Source organism: Erpetoichthys calabaricus, chromosome 14 (assembly GCF_900747795.2).
Source record: "Erpetoichthys calabaricus chromosome 14, fErpCal1.3, whole genome shotgun sequence".
NCBI lineage: Eukaryota > Metazoa > Chordata > Cladistia > Polypteriformes > Polypteridae > Erpetoichthys > Erpetoichthys calabaricus.
Genome location: NC_041407.2, coordinates 76,480,641 through 76,502,049, shown reverse-complemented (window position 1 = coordinate 76,502,049; position 21,409 = coordinate 76,480,641). Strand labels below are relative to the sequence as shown.

At 39.5% G+C, this 21,409-nt stretch overlaps 1 protein-coding gene across 3 annotated transcripts in view; it reads right to left on the bottom strand.

Moving 5' to 3' along the window:
* dhdds (dehydrodolichyl diphosphate synthase) overlaps positions 1-20,877 on the bottom strand; it is a 67,553-nt gene extending 46,676 nt beyond the window's left edge. The window contains exons 1-3 of one of the 3 annotated variants that reach the window (XM_028819058.2): positions 20,804-20,877; positions 14,024-14,144; positions 5,611-5,727 (exon numbers count right to left, since the gene is read on the bottom strand). In XM_028819058.2, the coding sequence (XP_028674891.1) occupies positions 5,611-5,727; positions 14,024-14,086 (180 nt within the window). In that variant the 5' untranslated portion in view covers positions 14,087-14,144; positions 20,804-20,877. Of the gene's footprint in view, positions 1-5,594; positions 5,728-14,023; positions 14,145-20,735 lie in introns of those variants that run through there. The other 2 variants (XM_028819057.2, XM_051919099.1) reach the window with 2 other exon arrangements.
* Between the last annotated feature and the right edge of the window lie 532 nt (positions 20,878-21,409).

Here is a 21,409-nt window from a genome sequence, read left to right as displayed (position 1 = left end):
CACACGAGTGGCAGCGCTGAGCAGCCTGTGAGTGTGGCTGCCGTACATGATAACGGGGCTCTGCCCAGCGCTGAGATCATAGACGCAGAATCCATACAACAGATACGAGGGGTTGAGGAGAATGTTAGGGCTGAAGGTGCGATCGATAAGATGAGCACCCCAGCGGATAACAGCGAGAGTGCTGTTCAAGAAATGGAGGATGAGACAGAGTGGGTAAAGCCCGTGACAAGAAAAAGGAAAGACGTGTCCGCATATAGCGGAGCTGCTGTTAAGCACAATAAAACTGAGAGCTCAGTCTCCGCAGCTGACGACTCTGTGAATGTTCAGGTTGAGCCTGAGGCGCCTGCAGACACGGGTACAACGAGTCAGGATGACGGCGGTGGCTCAGGGACATCAGTGAAGTCCAGTCTGTCACCTCAGCTGAGCTTCCGTGGTGGCTACAGTAACGACAGCATAATCCGCTTCGTGAAATTTATTGAGGGCAAGAGGGGTGTGAATGTTAGTCACCATTTCCCTGATCTTCAACTGTTTTTGAGCTCAGCTAAGGGGGTCCTACGCCAGGCTACAGTTTTAGGCCTTAAAAGAACTGAAGCGCTGCGGCTGAAAAATGTTATGAGCAGAGTGAAACGCTCCTTAAATCCCAAGCCAGTATGATGCGCTGCTGGACACGTCCTTCCATGTCTTTTTTAAAGTTGTTTTTGGTGACTGCTTTTCTTTTTTTGCTTTTTGATGCCTTTGTGTAACTTTGGCACTCTTAACATCAATGGATGTCGACATGACAACAAGCGGGTCGCCGTGTTTGATTATCTGCTTAATAAACAGCTTGGTGTTGTGTTTTTGCAAGAAACTCACACAGACCCTGCTAACCAAGCAGACTGGCACAGAGGGTGGCAAGGGCAGGTGTTTTTGAGTCACGGGTCAAGTGTTAGTGCCGGGGTCGCCATTCTCTTTTCTACTTTTTTCTCACCCGACTCGACTAGCGTGACAGAGGTGGTTAAAGGCAGACTGCTGAAAGTGGAAGCCAGCTTAGCGGGCACAACGTGGGTCTTTATAAATGTTTATGCACCCAATGAAGGCAGAGAGCGTTTGCAGTTTTTTTCATTGCTCCATGACTTGCTTTTGCAGTGCAAAGATGAAGATCTTGTTTTTGTGGGGGGGGATTTTAACTGCACCGATGATGCCATGTTAGATAGAAATGGCCTGGAGCCTCACCCCAGCTCCGCGGCTCACTTGAAGTCAGTCCTCAGTAAGGCCGACCTTTTTGATGTCTGGAGGGCATTACACCCAGGAATTCGCCAGTACACGTGGGTGAAGGGTTCGGTGGGCTCGATCTCCATGGCACGACTAGACAGGGTGTATTGTTTGAATCACCACAGCAATCTTATAGTGAACTGCTCCATTCATCCTTCTGGCTTCTCTGATCACAGTCTTGTCCTTCTCAAAGTTTCTCTTCCATTTCAATCTTCTTTTCCGTCATACTGGCACTTCAATAACAGTCTACTGAAAGATGTCCGCTTCATTTAAGTTTTTGAATTCTTCTGGAAGAGGTGGAGATTGACAATATCTTCTTTTTCATCTCTGCGGCAGTGGTGGGACTGTTCAAAAACTGAAATCAAAGTGCTGTGTCAACAATACACACAAAATGTAACTCAGAATATGAGGAAGGCAATGGCAGAGTTGGAGGAAGACATCTTAGAACTCTCTTCATCTTTGGAAAGTTCATTCAGTGATGGTGTCTTTGAGAATTTAAAGACAAAGAAACAAGATCTTATGGACTTACTGGACAGACGGGTGCATGGTGCTCTTGTGCGCTCAGGAATTCAGGAGTTGGCTGAAATGGATTCTCCTTCTCAATATTTTTTTGGACTTGAGAAAAAAAGATCACAAAGTAAAGTGATTCACGCTGTGAAAAATGAGGATGGCCGCATCATCGAGGAGCCTGAGGCCGTCAGGGCTGTAGCTCAGGATTTTTATAAAAAGCTGTTCTGTGCCGAAACAACAGAAGATTCTTCTGAGACCAGGAGTCTCCTAGACAACCTGCCACAAATCCCCGAAACAGAAAAAGAGCTTCTAGATACAACCCTCAGCTTGGAGGACTTGACTACAGCCCTCAGCGGACTACATACGGGAAAGTCACCTGGCATAGACGGCCTGACGGTTGAATTTTTTAGAACATTTTGGACTTTATTACGTGCAGATTTATTAGCAGTCTTCAGGGAGAGCATAATGAACAATGAACTGCCATTATCATGTCGAAGGGCTGTTCTCGCTCTGCTCCGAAAAAAAGGAGATCTGTCTGGCCTCAAGAACTGGCGTCCTGTTAGCCTTTTATGTACGGATTACAAGATTCTGTCCAGGGCTCTGGCTACTCGCCTGCGTAGGGTAATGGGGAGCGTCATCAGGTCAGATCAGACCTACTGTGTGCCAAACCGCTCCATCTTTGATAATATATTTCTGGTGCGAGACCTAATTACGACTTCACAGCTTTTTGGTTTAAAGGCAGGACTGATCTCTTTGGATCAAGAAAAAGCTTTTGACAGAGTGGATCACAAATATCTGTTCAGAGTTTTACAAGCTTTTGGGTTTGGGTCCTCCTTCTCCAAATATATTGAGATGCTTTACACAAATGTCTTTGGCGTTCTGAAGATTAATGGTGCCATGAAAGCCCCCTTCTCTGTCACCAGGGGTATTCGCCAGGGCTGCCCCCTCTCAGGGATGCTCTACTCTTTATCAATTGAGCCCCTCCTACAGCAGCTCAGGTGTCGTCTTTCTGGCCTCAGCATCCCAGTTTGTCCCACTACATGTTTTAAGGTCGTTGCCTACGCAGACGATGTGACTGTGTTTGTGTCTTCTTCATCTGACGTAGACACTTTAGTCAACTGCTTAGATGTTTTTCAAAGACTGACGTCAGCAAAAGTCAATTGGCTGAAGAGCAATGCTTTCTTGGTGGGTGACTGGGGACTCGCATCTCCTCCGGCTCTTCCTGAGACCCTCCAATGGAACAAGAATGTCTTTAAGTACCTGGGAGTGTATTTAGGCACGGATGGCACCGCTGTAGACAATTGGGTGGGGTGGACAGATCTGATCCAAGCAAGGCTGAACCGTTGGAAGTGGCTTCTGAGGGACATTTCATGTAGAGGCAGGGTATTAATTCTGAATAACTTGATTGCCTCCATGTTTTGGCACAAGCTCAGGTGTGCTGATCCACCAGTAGCTCTGATCAAATCTGTACAGACGATCATCCTTGACTTTTTTTGGGACAGTCTGCACTGGGTCCAGAGAGGTGTGCTGCACCTACCAGTGGCAGAAGGAGGGCAGGGCCTGATTGACATCCGGAGTAAAATCGAGGCCTTCAGGCTCCAGACGCTGCAGAGGCTGTTCTATGGTCCAGACGGCCTGCCTTGGAGAGACTTGGCGTTTGTACTTTTACACAAAGTGAACGAGTTAAAATTTGACAAACAGCTACTCCTCTTAGATGTTTCTAAACTAACTTTATCATTTCTGCCAAAATTTTATCAGTCCATGTTGATTACTTGGCATAGTAAGTTTAAGAGATCTTGTTTTGTTTTCGGTAATCTTCATTGTTTTTTGGAGGAACCTCTGATTTGGAATAATGTGCTGAAATCTCCTCTGCTCTGCTCATATCATTTCACCTCAGTCCTTATTAAAAGTGGATTTACGAAGATTGGCCATCTTGTTAATAACCACACTGGCACATGGCACACTGCAGCACACCTCACATCGGTCCTGGGCGTGAGGTCTGAACGGCTCATACACCATTTTCTGTGCCAGTTTAAGGAGGCCTTAGTCACCTTAGGTGCAGGGTCACTGTGCCAGAACGTCTCTTCAGACAATACGATCTTCAACTCAGATGTGAAGGAGCTCATCATTCAAGTCAAGCCCAACGTCACAGACTGCACCGACCAACCGGGCTCCATTCTGAGATTTGGCAACTTAATAGACAAGCAGTATGACATGATGGGAAAAAATGAGCTCTACCAGGTGTGTGTTAAGGTGACTTTCTACAGATTTCTTAGAGACTTGCCAGACACACGGTGGAGACAAGAACTGCATGTTGGAGTGAATGAAACTCCAGCGTGGAGAACTTTTTACAAACACCCACTGCAAAAAAGAATTGGCGACCTACAATGGAGGATTCTTCATGGGGCTCTCGCCACCAACTCCTTCTTATCGATTATTTCACCGGAAACATCAGACTGTTGTCCGTTTTGTCAACAGCGAGAAACTGTCTTTCACCTTTTTTTTAACTGCAAAAGGCTCGAACCATTTTTTACATTTCTCAAGATTCTCTTTGATAGAATAGGACTGTCATTGTCACCTGTTTGCTTTATTTTTGGTGTTAAGTGTACTCTGAGACAGAGAAACAAGTGTGTGCTGGGCAATTATCTTCTGGGCCAAGCAAAACTCTCAATCCTCAAAACCAGGAGGAACAAAGAGAAAACCTCAAAGACCACCGATGTGCTCCTGATGTTTAAAGTGCTGGTGAAGCGCCGATTGAAGTTGGAATTCACATACCACCTCCTCATTGGAGACATGCAGACCTTCTGTGATTTATGGGGGCTTAGGGGTGTTTTGTGTTCTGTTGAGAGGGACAAGTTGGTGACTGGGTGGTGACTTCTCCAAATGTCCTTCACAATATTTAAATACTGGATGGTTGTAAGCCTAGAACAGGAGACGTCCTGAGGAATACAGTACTGTGTGTATAATGGAGTGTGATGTATGGAGTAGGAGACGAGTACAGGGGGAGTAAACTGATTATGAAATGTGTACTTATTAGGGACAATGATTTATATTTATGTGTGGATTAGGAGGCATATACAGGGAGTAGTGGTATAATGAACAAATGATGAATTACTTATGTATTATGGAAATTCTGTAATATTAGGTGTGGAGTAGAAGGAGTGTACGGGGCAATAGTAGTGGAGTAATGCAACATGTTTATTAACTGCATTTTACTGCTGTGTTCATGTTTTTGTTATTGTGCTAAATAAAGTTTATTTTTAAAATTAAATTAAAAAATATCTATCTATCTATCTATCTATCTATCTATCTATCTATAGCCAATAGTGTAACTTAAACTGTTACCATAACATTCATACAATAATATAAAAACTTACAGTAAAAGAAAAATTACACTGATGCAAGATTACTTTTTAGGGGCTGATCCATGCCTCGCATCAGTGATGCTGAAAAAGCATTAAGTTGATTTGAAAAAAATATTGTTGGATAAATAGATTTTAAAAATTTCACTACATTTCCACATAAATGCATACAGATATATTCAGCTGCAGTATAAGAATAAAAAAATGTAATCTTTAGTCAGGTTAATAACAATGAGAATAAAAAAAATTAAGTAGCAAGGTGGCTGTACTAAAAATGACTGGGTTATGACCTAAAATCAGGCTGAGCAGTTTTTCAATTGACATAAAACTGCTATTAACCTGATAACATTTTATGCTGAAAATGAAGAAATTCAATGAAATCATCAATAGTTTATACATACTAAGTAATAATTATTTTCTTAAGGTAATCTTATATTTTTTAACAGAAAGTTCAATGTAGTTCTGAATTACATTACACTGTGGATACCTCTGCCAGCTTGTCAAACCCATGCATATGTCCCTGTTGTCTTTCTACATGCAGTTTACGGGCATAACGTCTGTTTCCATCCATTATAAAGGCAATGTGCTTGGGCATTGGGCCAGCCTGCAGAAATAGACAATATGAACACGACAATTTTTTTTAGTGTTCTGAAATTAGCACTACTACCCTTGCATTCTTTTCTTGAAAATTATAGTATTTATTTTCTAAATTAGGAATATGTTAACATACAGTACTCAACATTAATGAAGTCCGCTTATATCAATCACATTTCAGACTCAGTTTTGGTAAGATAATGCTGCAAAAACAAAATTCAATATAATCATAAAAATGAATTTAGATGGGTATTGATTCATATAAGTGGCAAAGTTTGTTGCAACTTTTTTAACTAACAATATTAAAGAGTTTTTAGCACTTTGGAAACACAAACATTTCTATCCAGATCAAAAGAATTTTCTTGCATAACTTTTCTGCTTTGACATTACGTATGTGAATCTTTCTTTCACTTTAGAGTAAGCAAGTAATTTAACAGAATTTATGACAACTCTGTAAACCTAAGACTATGAAATAAAGCTTAAATATGAAAGAACAAAATAAAACAAAACAATAACTTAGAATTAAAATATTTAGAAGAATAACATGTTAAGTAGACTATAAGCATTCACTCCAAGAAAAAAAACAAAAACTTACATATTCAGTCTTTTTAAGTCTTTGATTGTCTTTTAAAGGCTGTGCCAGAAGACTTTACTGCTTAGGTAATTGTGATTGCTTGTTTTTCCTAAACTGTCTCCCAATCTGAAAACTTCACTCATTTCCACCGTATATAAATGACTGTTTAGCTAACAGCTTTAACAACAGTAAAACTGTTTGCCCATATAAAATTATTACAGGGAATTGCCATGAACCCTACAATATGATCATATCTCTATATGTGGATGGCAATACAGTAATTCTGTAGTTTCTATACATATAAAAAGTACTGTTATTTAATTTTGATACAATTCATTCTCTTTATTTCATACAAGTTAGTTAATATAATATCCCTATATATTATGCTTGCACTGATGGACGATATCATCTGCAATCAACGACTCATTACTTACATTGCCAGTGATTTGAACCACAGGACTATCACCATACCAAAGAGATTTATACTTGGTCACTATTCAGGAAGTGGAAGTAAAGGTGGGGTATTGTTATACGTACTTGGGGGTCTACATCAATGACTGGCTGGACTGTTCTCTTAACACAGGCAAACTGTATAAAAAAAGCAGATCAGACTCTTTGTTCTTAGGTGATGGCACTCCATTAATATGGGTACTGACAACCTTTACATACTGTATTTTACAACTGTGTGACAGTCAGTGTAATTTTCAACGTTGTGGGCAGGTAACATCAGTTCAGGAGAGGCCCACCAAATCAACAAGCTAATTACAAAGGCAGGCTCAGTTATGGGATGCCCTCTCAACACCCTGTAAGTAGGAGCAAAGGAGAGAATGAAAACAGTGCCATTATCGACAATGCTACAGTGCTGCCTCTCTCTGACACATGAGCGCTGAGTACATTCAGGCAACAAATTATTCAGCAGAAGTGCATCAAGAAATGCTACTGGGCCTCCTGTATCTATCTATCTAATTGAAAAATTGCTTTCAAATTCTACTTTACTAAATGCAGACTCCCCCACATTTTCAGTTTTGTTTGTCCTTCCTAAATAATGTGCACTTGTGTATGTTATACTCCTACCCATCTCTATTATTTAGCCAGGTTCTGTTATTCCTAGTATGTCAAAGTTATGTGCAGCTACTGTATATACAATTCCAACTCATTAATCTTTTTTTTAATACATTTAACATTAAGGCAAGCAATTTTGAATGTGATACTTGCCATAATTTGTTTTGTTTTTTAAACAGTACACTAGAACTTTCAAAGTTATCTTGTATATTTGTCTTTATACTACTGCCTATACCTTTATGTGACGTTCTAAACCTGGCCTGTCCCAAACACCCTGTCCCTCCATTCCTTAATTTAATCAACTTAAGTGAGTTTGGACATGACCGAGCGAAATATCCACAAGTGGTTGTATTAGTTTGAGCATTCTAAATTCAGCATAACTCATCCTTCATGCACTCCTGTCAGCTGATGCTGAAAAACTGCTATTTTGTAGTTTTAGTATTACAATGCTTGGATATTCTATACTTTCACTTTAACACTGTGAAGACCAAATTTAATTATGAAACCAGCCTAAATATGGAGACAACATGGAAAACCTCCTGTTGCATGAGTTACTGATTTCAGGGAGGCAGCAGCACTACCCACTACACTAAAATGCCATCTATATTAAAACACTGTGCATAACATTTTTATATGATTTTTTTTCAATGATTTTTAAATAGAATTCAATTTGAAAACACAATCTGTAACACAGTCTATAAACAATGCTGGTTTAACAGGTTTGCCATTTAAAAATAGATTTTGTTTGCATCAGCTTCAGTCTGAAATTTACATTTGGGCAAAACTGGTTTACTGTCTACACAACAAACACTGTATGCTGTTGTAGCAGTGGTTATTTAGTAGCATCAGAAAAGAATGTTTTGACACAACTAAGATCAAAATAAAATTAAGCTTTTAACCAATTTTGACAATGTAAATACTGCATAAAAACTGACAAAAATAAATGTAACGATTCCTATATATATATATATATATATATATATATATATATATATTGTGACAGACGACCGGCTATGGACTCCGGTCGCCACCCCCAGGCCGCTAGGAGGAGCCCTCCGGACAGCATATTTGTGCCCCGAGTTCCAGCAGGGCCTCATGGACTTTGTAGTGTTGTGACACAGCCCTGCTGGATACCTTGGGGGCCGCCAGGAGTCGCTGTAGGGGAGCTAGTGGGCTCTGGCATGCCCTATAACCCGGGAGTGCATATCAGTCACGTGACTGGAGGAAGTGACGTGCTCCCGGGATAAAGAAGAGGACTGTTTGCCCTGACCCGGAAGGAAATGGACTTGTGGGTTGTGCTTAGAACCTCTTCCGGGTCAGGAGCTATAAAAGGACTCTGGGAAGCCCAGAACACTGAGCTGAGCTGGGAGGAAGGTGGGCTAAGTGTCTGGGATTGGAGGATTGTGTTATTATAGAGAGTATTGTGTTTATGAGTGTGTGGAGGAGAGTGCTTGGTGCACTACTATTGTATAATAAAAAGAATTATTATTATACTTTCATCTGGTCATCAGAGTGGTACCTGAGGGTTCAAGAGGTGGCTCAACGCCACATCTGCTACAATATATATTTAAAAAGAAAAATGGAATAACTAGATTACATTTCACTGCTTGAGATAGTAGATACAAAGGAGGATTTATACTAAAGGCACACTAATTATGACTTTTGGGACTGATCAAATTTCTATTCATATTCTGATTTCAACACACTGTTCTCTCTGCATGTGTAATAAACAACAGGTGATTCAGATCAATAAAGCAACTGAAAAATATACTATTTACACAATAAATAAAACAATGAAAACTAAGCTTAGTCCTATGATTGCAAAATGCAAACGTCAGATTTTTACATGCATAGTCCAACTCATAGACAAATGCTCAGCCGCAAAGCGAGGACTTAATACAAAGCACCTTTGTTAAGTTAGTGCTTGATAAAATGAACAACTTACTTAAGTTCACTTTGCTGCACACATGCTGTTATACATTATTTGAAGCCAATTTATCGAATACAGCATCAAGCTGTTAACATTCCTGAATTTGCCTTTAGCAATGGAAAGAAGTACACCCTTTTTATTTTCCAATGGTAATCTGAAAAAGCTTGAAAAATTAAACATTAACAATACCATATTCAGCTATTCTAACCTTAAAATATTGTGCATTATGTTGTTTAGTATACGATATTGCACACAATGTAAATCTCACCCACAGCAAATACATCACTTTTTAAAAAACACTAATGTTTCTTGTTTGAAAGTGTAAACACACTGAGTAAAGTATGTTTTTACATGTGCATTTGTGCTATTCTCCAACCAATTCATTGTTACTGTAACACAGCACCAGAATAAGCTGTCTCTACAAAACGTACAATGACTTCCTTCTTTGTAAATATAAAATAATACAGAGATATCAAGCTGTTTCCTTGACAAAATGTTCTAAATTTTAATTATTTTATTTTATATAATTAATGAAATACTAGCCAATTACAATTAACCATTGTGTTTGATGAGAGTGAAAAAAGTAAGATCCATATTTCTGGCTTGTCATACTGTGTATTTTACTGAATAATCAAATATGCTGTTTGAGTAAGATATATATTTTCACAACAGACATTATTTATAGATTTTATGAATTGAGCCACAAAACATCAATTAATTAATTTAAAGTAGAGGAAAAGGATGGTGTCCAGTACTGTTTGAGCAAGTCCCATAAACTGCAAACATATCACTCGTCTTCCAATTTTCTTTCTTGTTTCCGAATAACAGATATACTATAACACAGAAACTGCAGATGAGTACCTTGCTTTACATCACTTTTAAGTTATTTATTTAATTAAAGCATTTATCCAAAGCAAACAATTAATTGTAATGTACAGCATTGCTGTTTCTATCTTTCTACATCATCACACAATAAAACAGTAGCAGGAATTGATCCAGCAAACTCGTGATTTACAACCCTGCACCTTAGCCACTAGTGTAAAGTATCTGGATGTCATTAAAACTACATATGCTCAAACTCTTAAAAATCATAAGTGAAGCATATTATAATATTCACACAGATAAATGAAATATTATACAATTAACCAGGGAATCAAAAATTGTATTTCCTACATTTAAGATTTACTTCCTAGCTGAAGTCACATGTATCAATTAATTTTCATGATACATGAATGAAAACATTAATGGTGTACGTTTTACAGGTGCAAAACCAAACATAGAATTTTACGCAAAATTTTGGTAAACTGAAATATTATAAGCCTAAAAGTGTAGTTGTTTTGGAAAACTTGTGCAAATCTTTTCTGCAAAATATGTCTGATAAATACCAAGAAAAACAAAATATCTATTTTATAGTTAGTATCACATCAAAAGAAATGTTACAGGCCTCAGAATTAACAGTGCTGTTCTTCAATAAAATATGGACACACTTCTTCAACTGGATCAATATTTTTGAAGTTGAAAACATACATACAGTGGTGTGAAAAACTATTTGCCCCCTTCCTGATTTCTTATTCTTTTGCATGTTTGTCACACAAAATGTTTCTGATCATCAAACACATTTAACCATTAGTCAAATATAACACAAGTAAACACAAAATGCAGTTTGTAAATGGTGGTTTTTATTATTTAGGGAGAAAAAAAAAATCCAAACCTACATGGCCCTGTGTGAAAAAGTAATTGCCCCCTGAACCTAATAACTGGTTGGGCCACCCTTAGCAGCAATAACGGCAATCAAGTGTTTGCGATAACTTGCAATGAGTCTTTTACAGCGCTCTGGAGGAATTTTGGCCCACTCATCTTTGCAAAATTGTTGTAATTCAGCTTTATTTGAGGGTTTTCTAGCATGAACCGCCTTTTTAAGGTCATGCCATAGCATCTCAATTGGATTCAGGTCAGGACTTTGACTAGGCCACTCCAAAGTCTTCATTTTGTTTTTCTTCAGCCATTCAGAGGTGGATTTGCTGGTGTGTTTTGGGTCATTGTCCTGTTGCAGCACCCAAGATCGCTTCAGCTTGAGTTGACGAACAGATGGCCGGACATTCTCCTTCAGGATTTTTTGGTAGACAGTAGAATTCATGGTTCCATCTATCACAGCAAGCCTTCCAGGTCCTGAAGCAGCAAAACAACCCCAGGCCATCACACTACCACCACCATATTTTACTGTTGGTATGATGTTCTTTTTCTGAAATGCTGTGTTCCTTTTACGCCAGATGTAACGGGACATTTGCCTTCCAAAAAGTTCAACTTTTGTCTCATCAGTCCACAAGGTATTTTCCCAAAAGTCTTGGCAATCATTGAGATGTTTCTTAGCAAAATTGAGACGAGCCCTAATGTTCTTTTTGCTTAACAGTGGTTTGCGTCTTGGAAATCTGCCATGCAGGCCGTTTTTGCCCAGTCTCTCTCTTATGGTGGAGTCGTGAACACTGACCTTAATTGAGGCAAGTGAGGTCTGCAGTTCTTTAGACGTTGTCCTGGGGTCTTTTGTGACCTCTCGGAAGAGTCGTCTCTGCGCTCTTGGGGTAATTTTGGTCGGCCGGCCACTCCTGGGAAGGTTCACCACTGTTCCATGTTTTTGCCATTTGTGGATAATGGCTCTCACTGTGGTTCGCTGGAGTCCCAAAGCTTAAGAAATGGCTTTATAACCTTTACCAGACTGATAGATCTCAATTACTTCTGTTCTCATTTGTTCCTGAATTTCTTTGGATCTTGGCATGATGTCTAGCTTTTGAGGTGCTTTTGGTCTACTTCTCTGTGTCAGGCAGCTCCTATTTAAGTGATTTCTTGATTGAAACAGGTGTGGCAGTAATCAGGCCTGGGGGTGGCTACGGAAATTGAACTCAGGTGTGATACACCACAGTTAGGTTATTTTTTAACAAGGGGGCAATTACTTTTTCACACAGGGCCATGTAGGTTTGGATTTTTTTTCTCCCTAAATAATAAAAACCATCATTTAAAAATAGCATTTTGTGTTTACTTGTGTTATATTTGACTAATGGTTAAATGTGTTTGATGATCAGAAACATTTTGTGTGACAAACATGCAAAAGAATAAGAAATCAGGAAGGGGGCAAATAGTTTTTCACACCACTGTAGATACATATGGTAAGCCTTTTTAATATTTAATGTCTAATGCTAATTCCTATTTCATTTGTTCCTTTTCCCATTGGCTTCTATTGAACTTTCATTTAGAAACATATGTCATTACTTATCTCACTCTCTACGGTTATTTTGTCTATGGTGCGTCTGCAGAATCAAGTAAAGTAATAGGGCTTAATATTCACTATACTTTGCCCTGCATTAGCATGACTGTATGTGATATCTCTATCAGTTCAAATTACCATTTCTCTCCTAGGGCCTTATTAAATACTGTCTTATGTCTGTGCCACTCTTTATTTCCTAGTCCAACAAAGTACACATCAAAATTCTTAAGTTACAGTTCAATTTCAACCAAGTAATACACAGTCATTTCATACATTCACATGGTGGATGAATCAACATCAAATGCTTTTGAATCATAAAGCAAAATACATTTACCTCAAATAAAACCAAACTTGAACAATCCGGCATGCCCTACAAAACTCTAGTGGTTTGTTTTTAAACAAGAGGTGTTTTCCAAAGATGAAAGCAGAAAACATGACATGAATAGATGGCAGCTACTAGAATTATTTGTTACTATTTATTTAATTATTTGCTCTACAAGTTTGATGTCTGGATTGAAAACTTGTAGTGTATGCTGGAGCACAACTTGGTGTAGGACAACCTTTACTATCTTACAGAATCAAATTCTATTGTTTCAGATAGATGTGGAGCTGTGCTACAATAGATTACATATATTAACTATGGATCACTACTTTTGTGTAATTTTTCTACTCAGATACAATAGTGAGCTAATCAAAGGCAAATAAATACATTAAGAAATTAAGTTTTAAAATTACTGAAAAGTTTTAGTTTGCTGTTTTGCTGTACACAAACAAGCAACTGACAAACTAATCTCCAAATTAAAACTCTACATGGCACAAATGGACAAAACACTTCTCATCAGATTATCCAATAGATATGAGGGAAAGTAAAAATTTTTGCATTAAAGTGAATTTTGCAGCGGTTTGCATGAGCAGGAAATCTGCAGTATCCTATATTTTTCCATCGCTATGCCTTAAATAGCACATTTCCTGCATGGTGCACCAAACTAAAGAAAGACTGGCAAATGTTTTCCTGCAACATCTCCTGCATTCTACTCCTTAAAATCTAAAAGAAACACTATTTACAATAAGAACTAACTTTCATGCATTGTTACAGAATATAAAACAATGTCTGGTTAACACTAACTTTTTACATAAGAGAAAAAAAATCTGAACTATTTATTTAACTGAATACAATGATAATATTACAAAGCTTAAGCTGAAAACTAAAAAATGCATCCAGCCTAAGCAAAGGGTCACTGATACAATACAGAAATCCCTCTCCAATCTGGGACAATAGTTACACAATATTTGGTGTACTTTTATTAGGTTCAATTATTTTGCACTAGAAAATATGAACATCGCAAGGTTTATTTGTATCAAATAGATCTCAGTATTTTATACGCAAAACAGCTATGGCAGTGGATGTTCAGACATTTTTTTCAAAGTGTCATCATAGTGATGAGAAAACCATTGTCTACTACCATGGTAAAAAATATTACCTTTAATATGTTGGCGGTGAGACGCTCAATGAAACTAAGTTCCTTTTCCCGAATCCAAGACATTTTCTTTTTTTGTTAGAGATGATTTCAAAGGCTTACAGGCTTTTGCACTTATAAAATCCTGTAAATGGAATGAAAAAATCAAATCCATCTATTATAAATTGGAAAATAAGGCAGAGCTCTCAATGTATTTCTACAAAGGAGAAAAAAAAGCAAACTTATAAGTTTAAAAGTAAGTGAAGGAAGGTAAAAGTAATCCACACATTTTCCATATATCTATTATTTTTCTGCCACTATTAACTAAAATAGCAATCTAGTAAATGTTAGATGCATTGCAAAAATGGTATTACATTAGTATTACATAATGAAAGAATAGTACAGCATGATGGCACAGTGGTTAAAGTGTAACTCTGGCATTTGTCAAATCGAAGTTTTCTTCACAAACATGGTATGTATGCATTTGTTATGTGAAACCGTGTTCTAAAATTAAGCATCTATATATATAATTCACTAAGCCACCGACAAGTAGCCACCCATGGAAAGCATGCACCGCCAATAAGTAGCCACCCATGGAAAGCACGCAAGACAGCCACGCCCACCGTATATAATTCACTAAGCCGCCGACAAGTAGCCACCCATGGAAAGCACACAAGACAGCCACGGCCACCAACTCTAAGACCATTGGATACGACGACAACTCGCAGAGCCACGCCCACCAACTCAGACGCGACGCCTCGGAAAACACGCCGTCATTTATGTTCGTTGTACAGTCCACATGCACCTCTGAGCCACTTTGACTTTTTGGTTAAGACGCACGACCGCGTGCACCATCGCAAACTGTTTTACACGCTACATACAGCAATTCGCATCCGCGACAAACATGTGTCTTCTTAGATGGTCCTGCAGGAGCACGGAAAACGTTTCCCCGCCCACCAACGCTCCTTATTCCCCGGCCCGCGTCCACCGCATCCACGACAAACATGCGTCTTCTTAGATGGTCCTGCAGGAACACGGAAAACGTTTCCCCGCCCACCAACACTCCTTATTCCCCGGCCCGCGTCCACCTTCGCTCTCTAGGCATTCACACTGCCTGTTCATGTGCCCGGACACTACAACTCACCGACCACCCCGTAAGTCGCTTTCGTCTGTACTAGGAGTCCACATGCACCTCTGAGCCACGTTGACTTTTCATTATTCTTTTCGGTTACGACACCCGACCGCGTCCACCATCGAAAACCATGGGAAAGAAACAACGAAGCCCCGCCCAGAAACTCTACCCCTCCTCCCACATGATAGGGAACGCACCTCAGAGCACTGCCCGCCAACTCGAACAGCTCATCAAACACATACTCACTCGCTTTGGTCTGTGCTGCGGTCCAAATCCAGCTGTGAGCCACGTTGACTTTTCATTTGCCCTCCATGGCTACCGCTTCAAATGTTTTTCATGGAAACAACACTTTTTTCAATGTTATACAGATTCCTGCATCAGGTAACTGCACGCGCACTACACTGAATGGATCGTGTGTCTACCCGGCGCAGAGAGGCATGGGTGAGCCGTTGAACCCCATTCATGCTGGAAACCGGGGCTTGCATTTGTTCCCCACGAACGAGGAATTCCCAGTAAGTGCGGGTCATGCGCTCGCACTGATTACGTCCCTGCCCTTTGTACACCTCCCCACCCCCCCACCCCCCTCGCTACTACCATGGTCGGGTGACTTGGTGGATTATATATAGAAAAGCAGCCAGAACCGCAAAGAACAATGAAAAGTCTACGTGGCGCAGAGGTGCATTTGGACTGTACCAGAGACAAAAGCGAATGAGGCGCTGTTTGGAAAATGAACAGTCAACGTGACTCACAGGTGCATGTAGACTGTGCAAAGACGAAAACGACTCAGGTGACGAGTTGGGGGTGGGCACATGAGCAGGGAGTGCATACTGAATGAGAAATCAGGAGACTAGCATGACGGAGGGGGCGGATTGGGCGTCCTTCCCCTCTCCTCCTGTTCCACCCTCTGCACCCGAGCAGGAGGACAAGGCATGATGGCGGTCCCCCAGTTTTCAGTCACGGACAATTTTATGTTGGTTCGTACCGTGCATTGTTACAATGTTACTTTTCTTGGTGGTTTATTAAATTACGGATTCTTCAAATGTTAATTTTTTCCCTGTGCTTAAAAATCATTAAAAAAGCGGCCTGATTATGCGGCGTATGCTATGCCGCGGGTTGGCTAGTTTTCTATATATTAAAAAAAATTATCTTGCCTGCTCTGGCACTTTTCAGTGGAAGGTATGGGTCATGGGACATTACCGGAAGGTAAAATCCTAAAAACTTACAGAGGAAGCGGCAAAAGTTTTGAAATAAGTACACATCTTCCATGTTTCCAATGCATGTTTGTGACAACAAAAAGGACCTAGAAATAATCATTTTATTGCATATTCCAGGTACTATTTTTCACATGGTAAGGATACAAAGGGACAAAGTAGCTGAGAGCATCTGGCACCACTGAAGATCTAACTGACATGGCAGAAGCAAGTCTGAAGAAGTCAAACAGACTTTTTTGGGGCCACACACCAGCAATCAGTGCAAAGGGCCTAATTCCACTTCTCTGTATCTCTGTCTCACCCAGGTTGTTATAGTATTACTAAGCACCCACCAACGTGTCCCTGTCTGCAGTTGACGAGTTAACACAGTGAATGTGTGAGATAAGGAGAATAATTTAATATTGTATCTATTTCTAATTACATTTTCTGTATGTACAGTGATCCCTCGCTATATCGCGCTTCGCCTTTCGCGGCTTCACTCCATCGCGGATTTTATATGTAAGCATAATTAAATATATATCGCGGATTTTTCGCTGCTTCGCGGGTTTCTGCGGACAATGGGTCTTTTAATTTCTGGTACATGCTTCCTCCGTTGGTTTGCCCAGTTGATTTCATACAAGGGACGCTATTGGCAGATGGCTGAGAAGCTACCCAACTTACTTTCTCTCTCTCTCTCTCTCTTGCGCTGACGTAGGGGGGTGTGAGCAGGGGGGCTGTTCGCACACCTAGACGATAGGGACGTTGCTACCTTCTGTGTGCAGCTGCTTCCTGAAGGACATGCTGCACGGTGCTTCGCATACTTAAAAGCTCAAAGGGCACGTATTGATTTTTGACTTTGTTTTACTCTGGCTCTCTCTCTCTCCCTGCTCCTGACAGAGGGGGTGTGAGCTGCCGCCTTCAACAGCTTTGTACCGGCGGTGCTTCGCATACTTAAAACAGCCCTATTTGATTTGTTTGCTTTTCTCTCTCTGACGCGCACTCCGTTGAAGAGGAAGATATGTTTGCATTCTTTTAATTGTGAGACAGAACTGTCATCTCTGTCTTGTCATGGAGCACAGTTTAAACTTTTGAAAAAGAGACAAATGTTTGTTTGCAGTGTTTGAATAACGTTCCTTTCTCTCTACAACCTCCTGTGTTTCTGCGCAAATCTGTGACCCAAGCATGACAATATAAAAATAACCATATAAACAAATGGTTTCTACTTCGCGGATTTTCTTATTTCGCAGGTGGCTCTGGAACGCAACCCCCGCGATGGAGGAGGGATTACTGTAGTTGTGTTTTATTCTATGTGTTTTCCTTACAGTTATAAGCATTGAAATAAAGAAAATGTTACACTGCTGATAACATGTACTATGTAGTTTGGCATGGCCATGGTTGCATCTGTCCATTTTATAGATTTTTTCTTGTCATAACAACTACTGACATAGTATTTACATTGCAGTAGGTATTTGAAATAATCTGGAGATGACTTAAAAGTACATGGGTGGACCTGTGTAGGTTGTTTGCAAATATTACTCTGTTTATTTTACTTTATATAAGGGGCTTGAGTATTGGCAGTCCTGGAACCAAAACCTGCAGATACAGAGGGACGATTGTATATTGTAATGAACTGTCATTGTTAGGTAAAACAAGTGAACACAGTGTAAAGATTTTTTCGAATTTGAGCCGATACGCCATGTATTATAAACCAAAACACTGGAAAAGCTGTAATGTCTGAGAACTGTTTACATAAAGTTGTTACCTTCCATTAGGCGGAGGAAGGTCTTAGAAGCTTAGACACTGTGATGATTCGGCCTTGGAGCATGGTGTAAATATCTCTGCACCCTGTGCAATATAACATTAATTCCTTAAGTCTGCTCTGATGTTCCAGCTTCGGAGCATGCCTGCTTCCTGGAGTAAGTTCCACCAGAGAATCTCGCTGCACAATGATTTTCCTCTTATGGGCCACTCTCCACAGCTTCCTTCTTCCCCACAACAGCCTGCTCCACACTGCTTACCCCTTTTTGTAGTTTCTACCCCTCAAAGTTTCTTGATGCCAACATTTGCAAATGTAACACTTACCCGCCATCCCTCTAAATATCACCACCAGTCCCACACTGCTGACCTGTATCCTATAATAGCATCGTATAATGCAGTTACAATGTACCAGTGCAGGTTTACCTATTATAATTACTTCATGTTTACAATTTTCATTTGTTTACATCATTCAATCAAGTACAGTATTTATTTTCAGTTTTTTCTTCAGTTGTATACTGCCCCCATTAAAAGTCTGCAGATACGTATGTATATGCAAAGCAGTGATTGAAGTGAACATGAATAAGTGCCAATACCCTAGCAAATACCTTAGCAAACGTTTCCTCATTAGAAATTCAAGTGCCCCTATCCAAGTCTAACGTTTCTCCTATGGAGTGTGCAGCAGCATGATCGAAGAGCAGGGTCTGGGAAGTTGGTTTTCAGCACCATGATAGGGGGCTAGAGGTCGACAGAACGGATCAGATAACCAGAGATAACCATGACGGCCAGTAGTGAACAGAAAAAAAAGTGCTTGCTAACCAAACAGCTTTGCATCTTCCATGAGCTTCACAAATTTTTTTTATTGTATTTATTTCAAAACATGGTCACATCTCTTTTTTGCCTGTCCAACACACCACCCCATTTTCAGTTATCCGTACACCTTGTAGGCCAGCAGTGCTATTCATGTGGCTCGTCAATTGCTTCTGCCGCATGATTTGTTTACATAATGTCTGTTCTCAGCACACACGCACAGCATATATGTATTATAATATTAATAAATAATCAAATAATAAATATCTTGACAAATAAAAAGTGTGGTAATTTTACTTTCTACAATGTCACTAAAATTAAATTAATTTTGCCAAAGCCTTTTTGACATGTAGGGGTATTTAGCTTTCTATTTTATGGGGTGTTTTTAACCCACCTACTGGCCTAAATGTACCATCCTGCCAAGTTTCAGCATTTTAACTAAAGAGGAAATAGTGGTTTTGTTGAGGAGTGGGTGAATGAGCCAACTTTGCATTTTACTGTACAGTGGATATAACAAGTCTACATTCCCCTGACAAAATCACAGATTTTGTGTAATACATAAATGAAATCATGAGAAATCCTGTCACAACATATTCTCCCTTTATTGCAAAACTGCAATCTATACAAAGAAGAAAAAAATCAGAAACTGTTTATTTGAAAAAGGAAAAAAAACATACAAAAACCTGGTTCCACTAGTGTGCACACCTTTTAATAATTAAGAATGTGGCTGCATTCAAAATCAAACAATCACAACAAGTCTCATCTCAAACAGTAGTTAGTATACACTAGACATCAAGTAAACTGGCTCTGATTGAGCTCCGATACAGTTTGGCTGTTCCTGTACGATTATTTTGATATCCTCTTGGTTGCAACATATTCCAAAAGACATAGTCTGCAAAGACCTTTTAAAACATCACTGAAAGGTATCAATCAGGACATTAGTCTAAAAAATTATCCAAAGCATTAAACATCCCATGGAGTATGGTGAAGGCAGTCATCAACAAGTGGAGAAAATATGGCTCAATAATGACTCTACCAAGATTAGGACGAACCTCCATGACTGATGATAAGACAAGGCAGGGGTGTGTAGAGTTTTTATATCCACTGTATATTATATATATATATATATATATGGGTCTGGACTGAGGGAGGGGCCGTGGACTCCAAACAATTCACTTCAGTGTGACTTTTCATATCCTATTTACGGTCAGGGATAATATAAAAAGGCTGCCCCAAACCTTTTTGTGTGTGTCAAGGCTGATTATTTCACTCATTATAAAATGCACTATATAAGCAAAACATTAAACATTAAAAATGAATGTACTACTTAACATTAGCCTTACCGATATCGTTTTTGAACCTGAAAGATATGCTTACTTTTTTCTGTCTTCTTAGGGTCTTACACCAGCGAATTACATCAGTCTTTGGCTGACTATGCCACCATACATAGCCTTGGTATTGGAAGTCCTTGATGATACAGCCAATTTCATCGCCAGGGAAAGACGAAGGATCAGAGACACCCGGGAATGTAACACATACTGTAATAATCGGGGTGGGTCTCTTCAGGTATCATTCAGGAGTGTTTTGTGACTTAACTTAAAGGTGTAAACCATTTTTATTACTTCGATTTCAAAGAAAATTTTTTAAAATGCATAAATTAACTTAAAAGTAACTGCGTAACAAGTATTTAAAACAATTTTGACTACAGAAACAGGTATTTTCCTTTAAAAAATCTATAGTTCATTCATTCAGAATATCTGCGCGACGTCATTTCGTTGCGGAATTAATTTACCTGCAACTTTTTAATCTACTTCACTAGCAACACACAACAATAATTACTTAAACATACCTTCAAAACTGTATGTAATTCTCAGCATAACACCTCCCAGTTACGCTCATTCCAACTCGTAAGCTTACCTCTGTGCTGACGTCTCTTCCGGATCATGCGTCACGCGTAATACACTAAACCAAGTGCTTCGCCGACGCCGTCGTAAAACCTACTCGGTAACAGAAGGAAGACATGATGGTAAGGGCAAAGAGTTGACAGGACTAGCACACCAACTCACTTTTGTCACCAGGGGGCGCACAGGGGCCGAACATGTTTTTCAGCGATTTGTCGACTCTTTCATAGACACTACGGAAATTCCGTGCAAAAGGACATATTGAGGTACAGAGCTTTGTCAGAACACTTATTGAACATAGATTTATAAGTTGGTATACATATCAATTTAAAAATGTTCAGTTTATAAGAAAAAAAACTTTTAGCATTAAATACATTGTAATCCAACTATGTCATTTTGTCAGGGTGTTTCACCGTTTCATGACAAATTGTTCAGAGATAATGGCTCATAACTGGATTTAGTCGTTTACTCTCCACTCCTTTTACTGTCCAATTGTATGCATTTGGTTAGGCTTGTCAATGGAAAGGATAACACATAACTTTATATTCTCAAGCCTGCTAAATAAAATTCAAGGTCACCAAGGAGCCAGATCCTATCCCAGGAGCACTACACACTAGGGAAA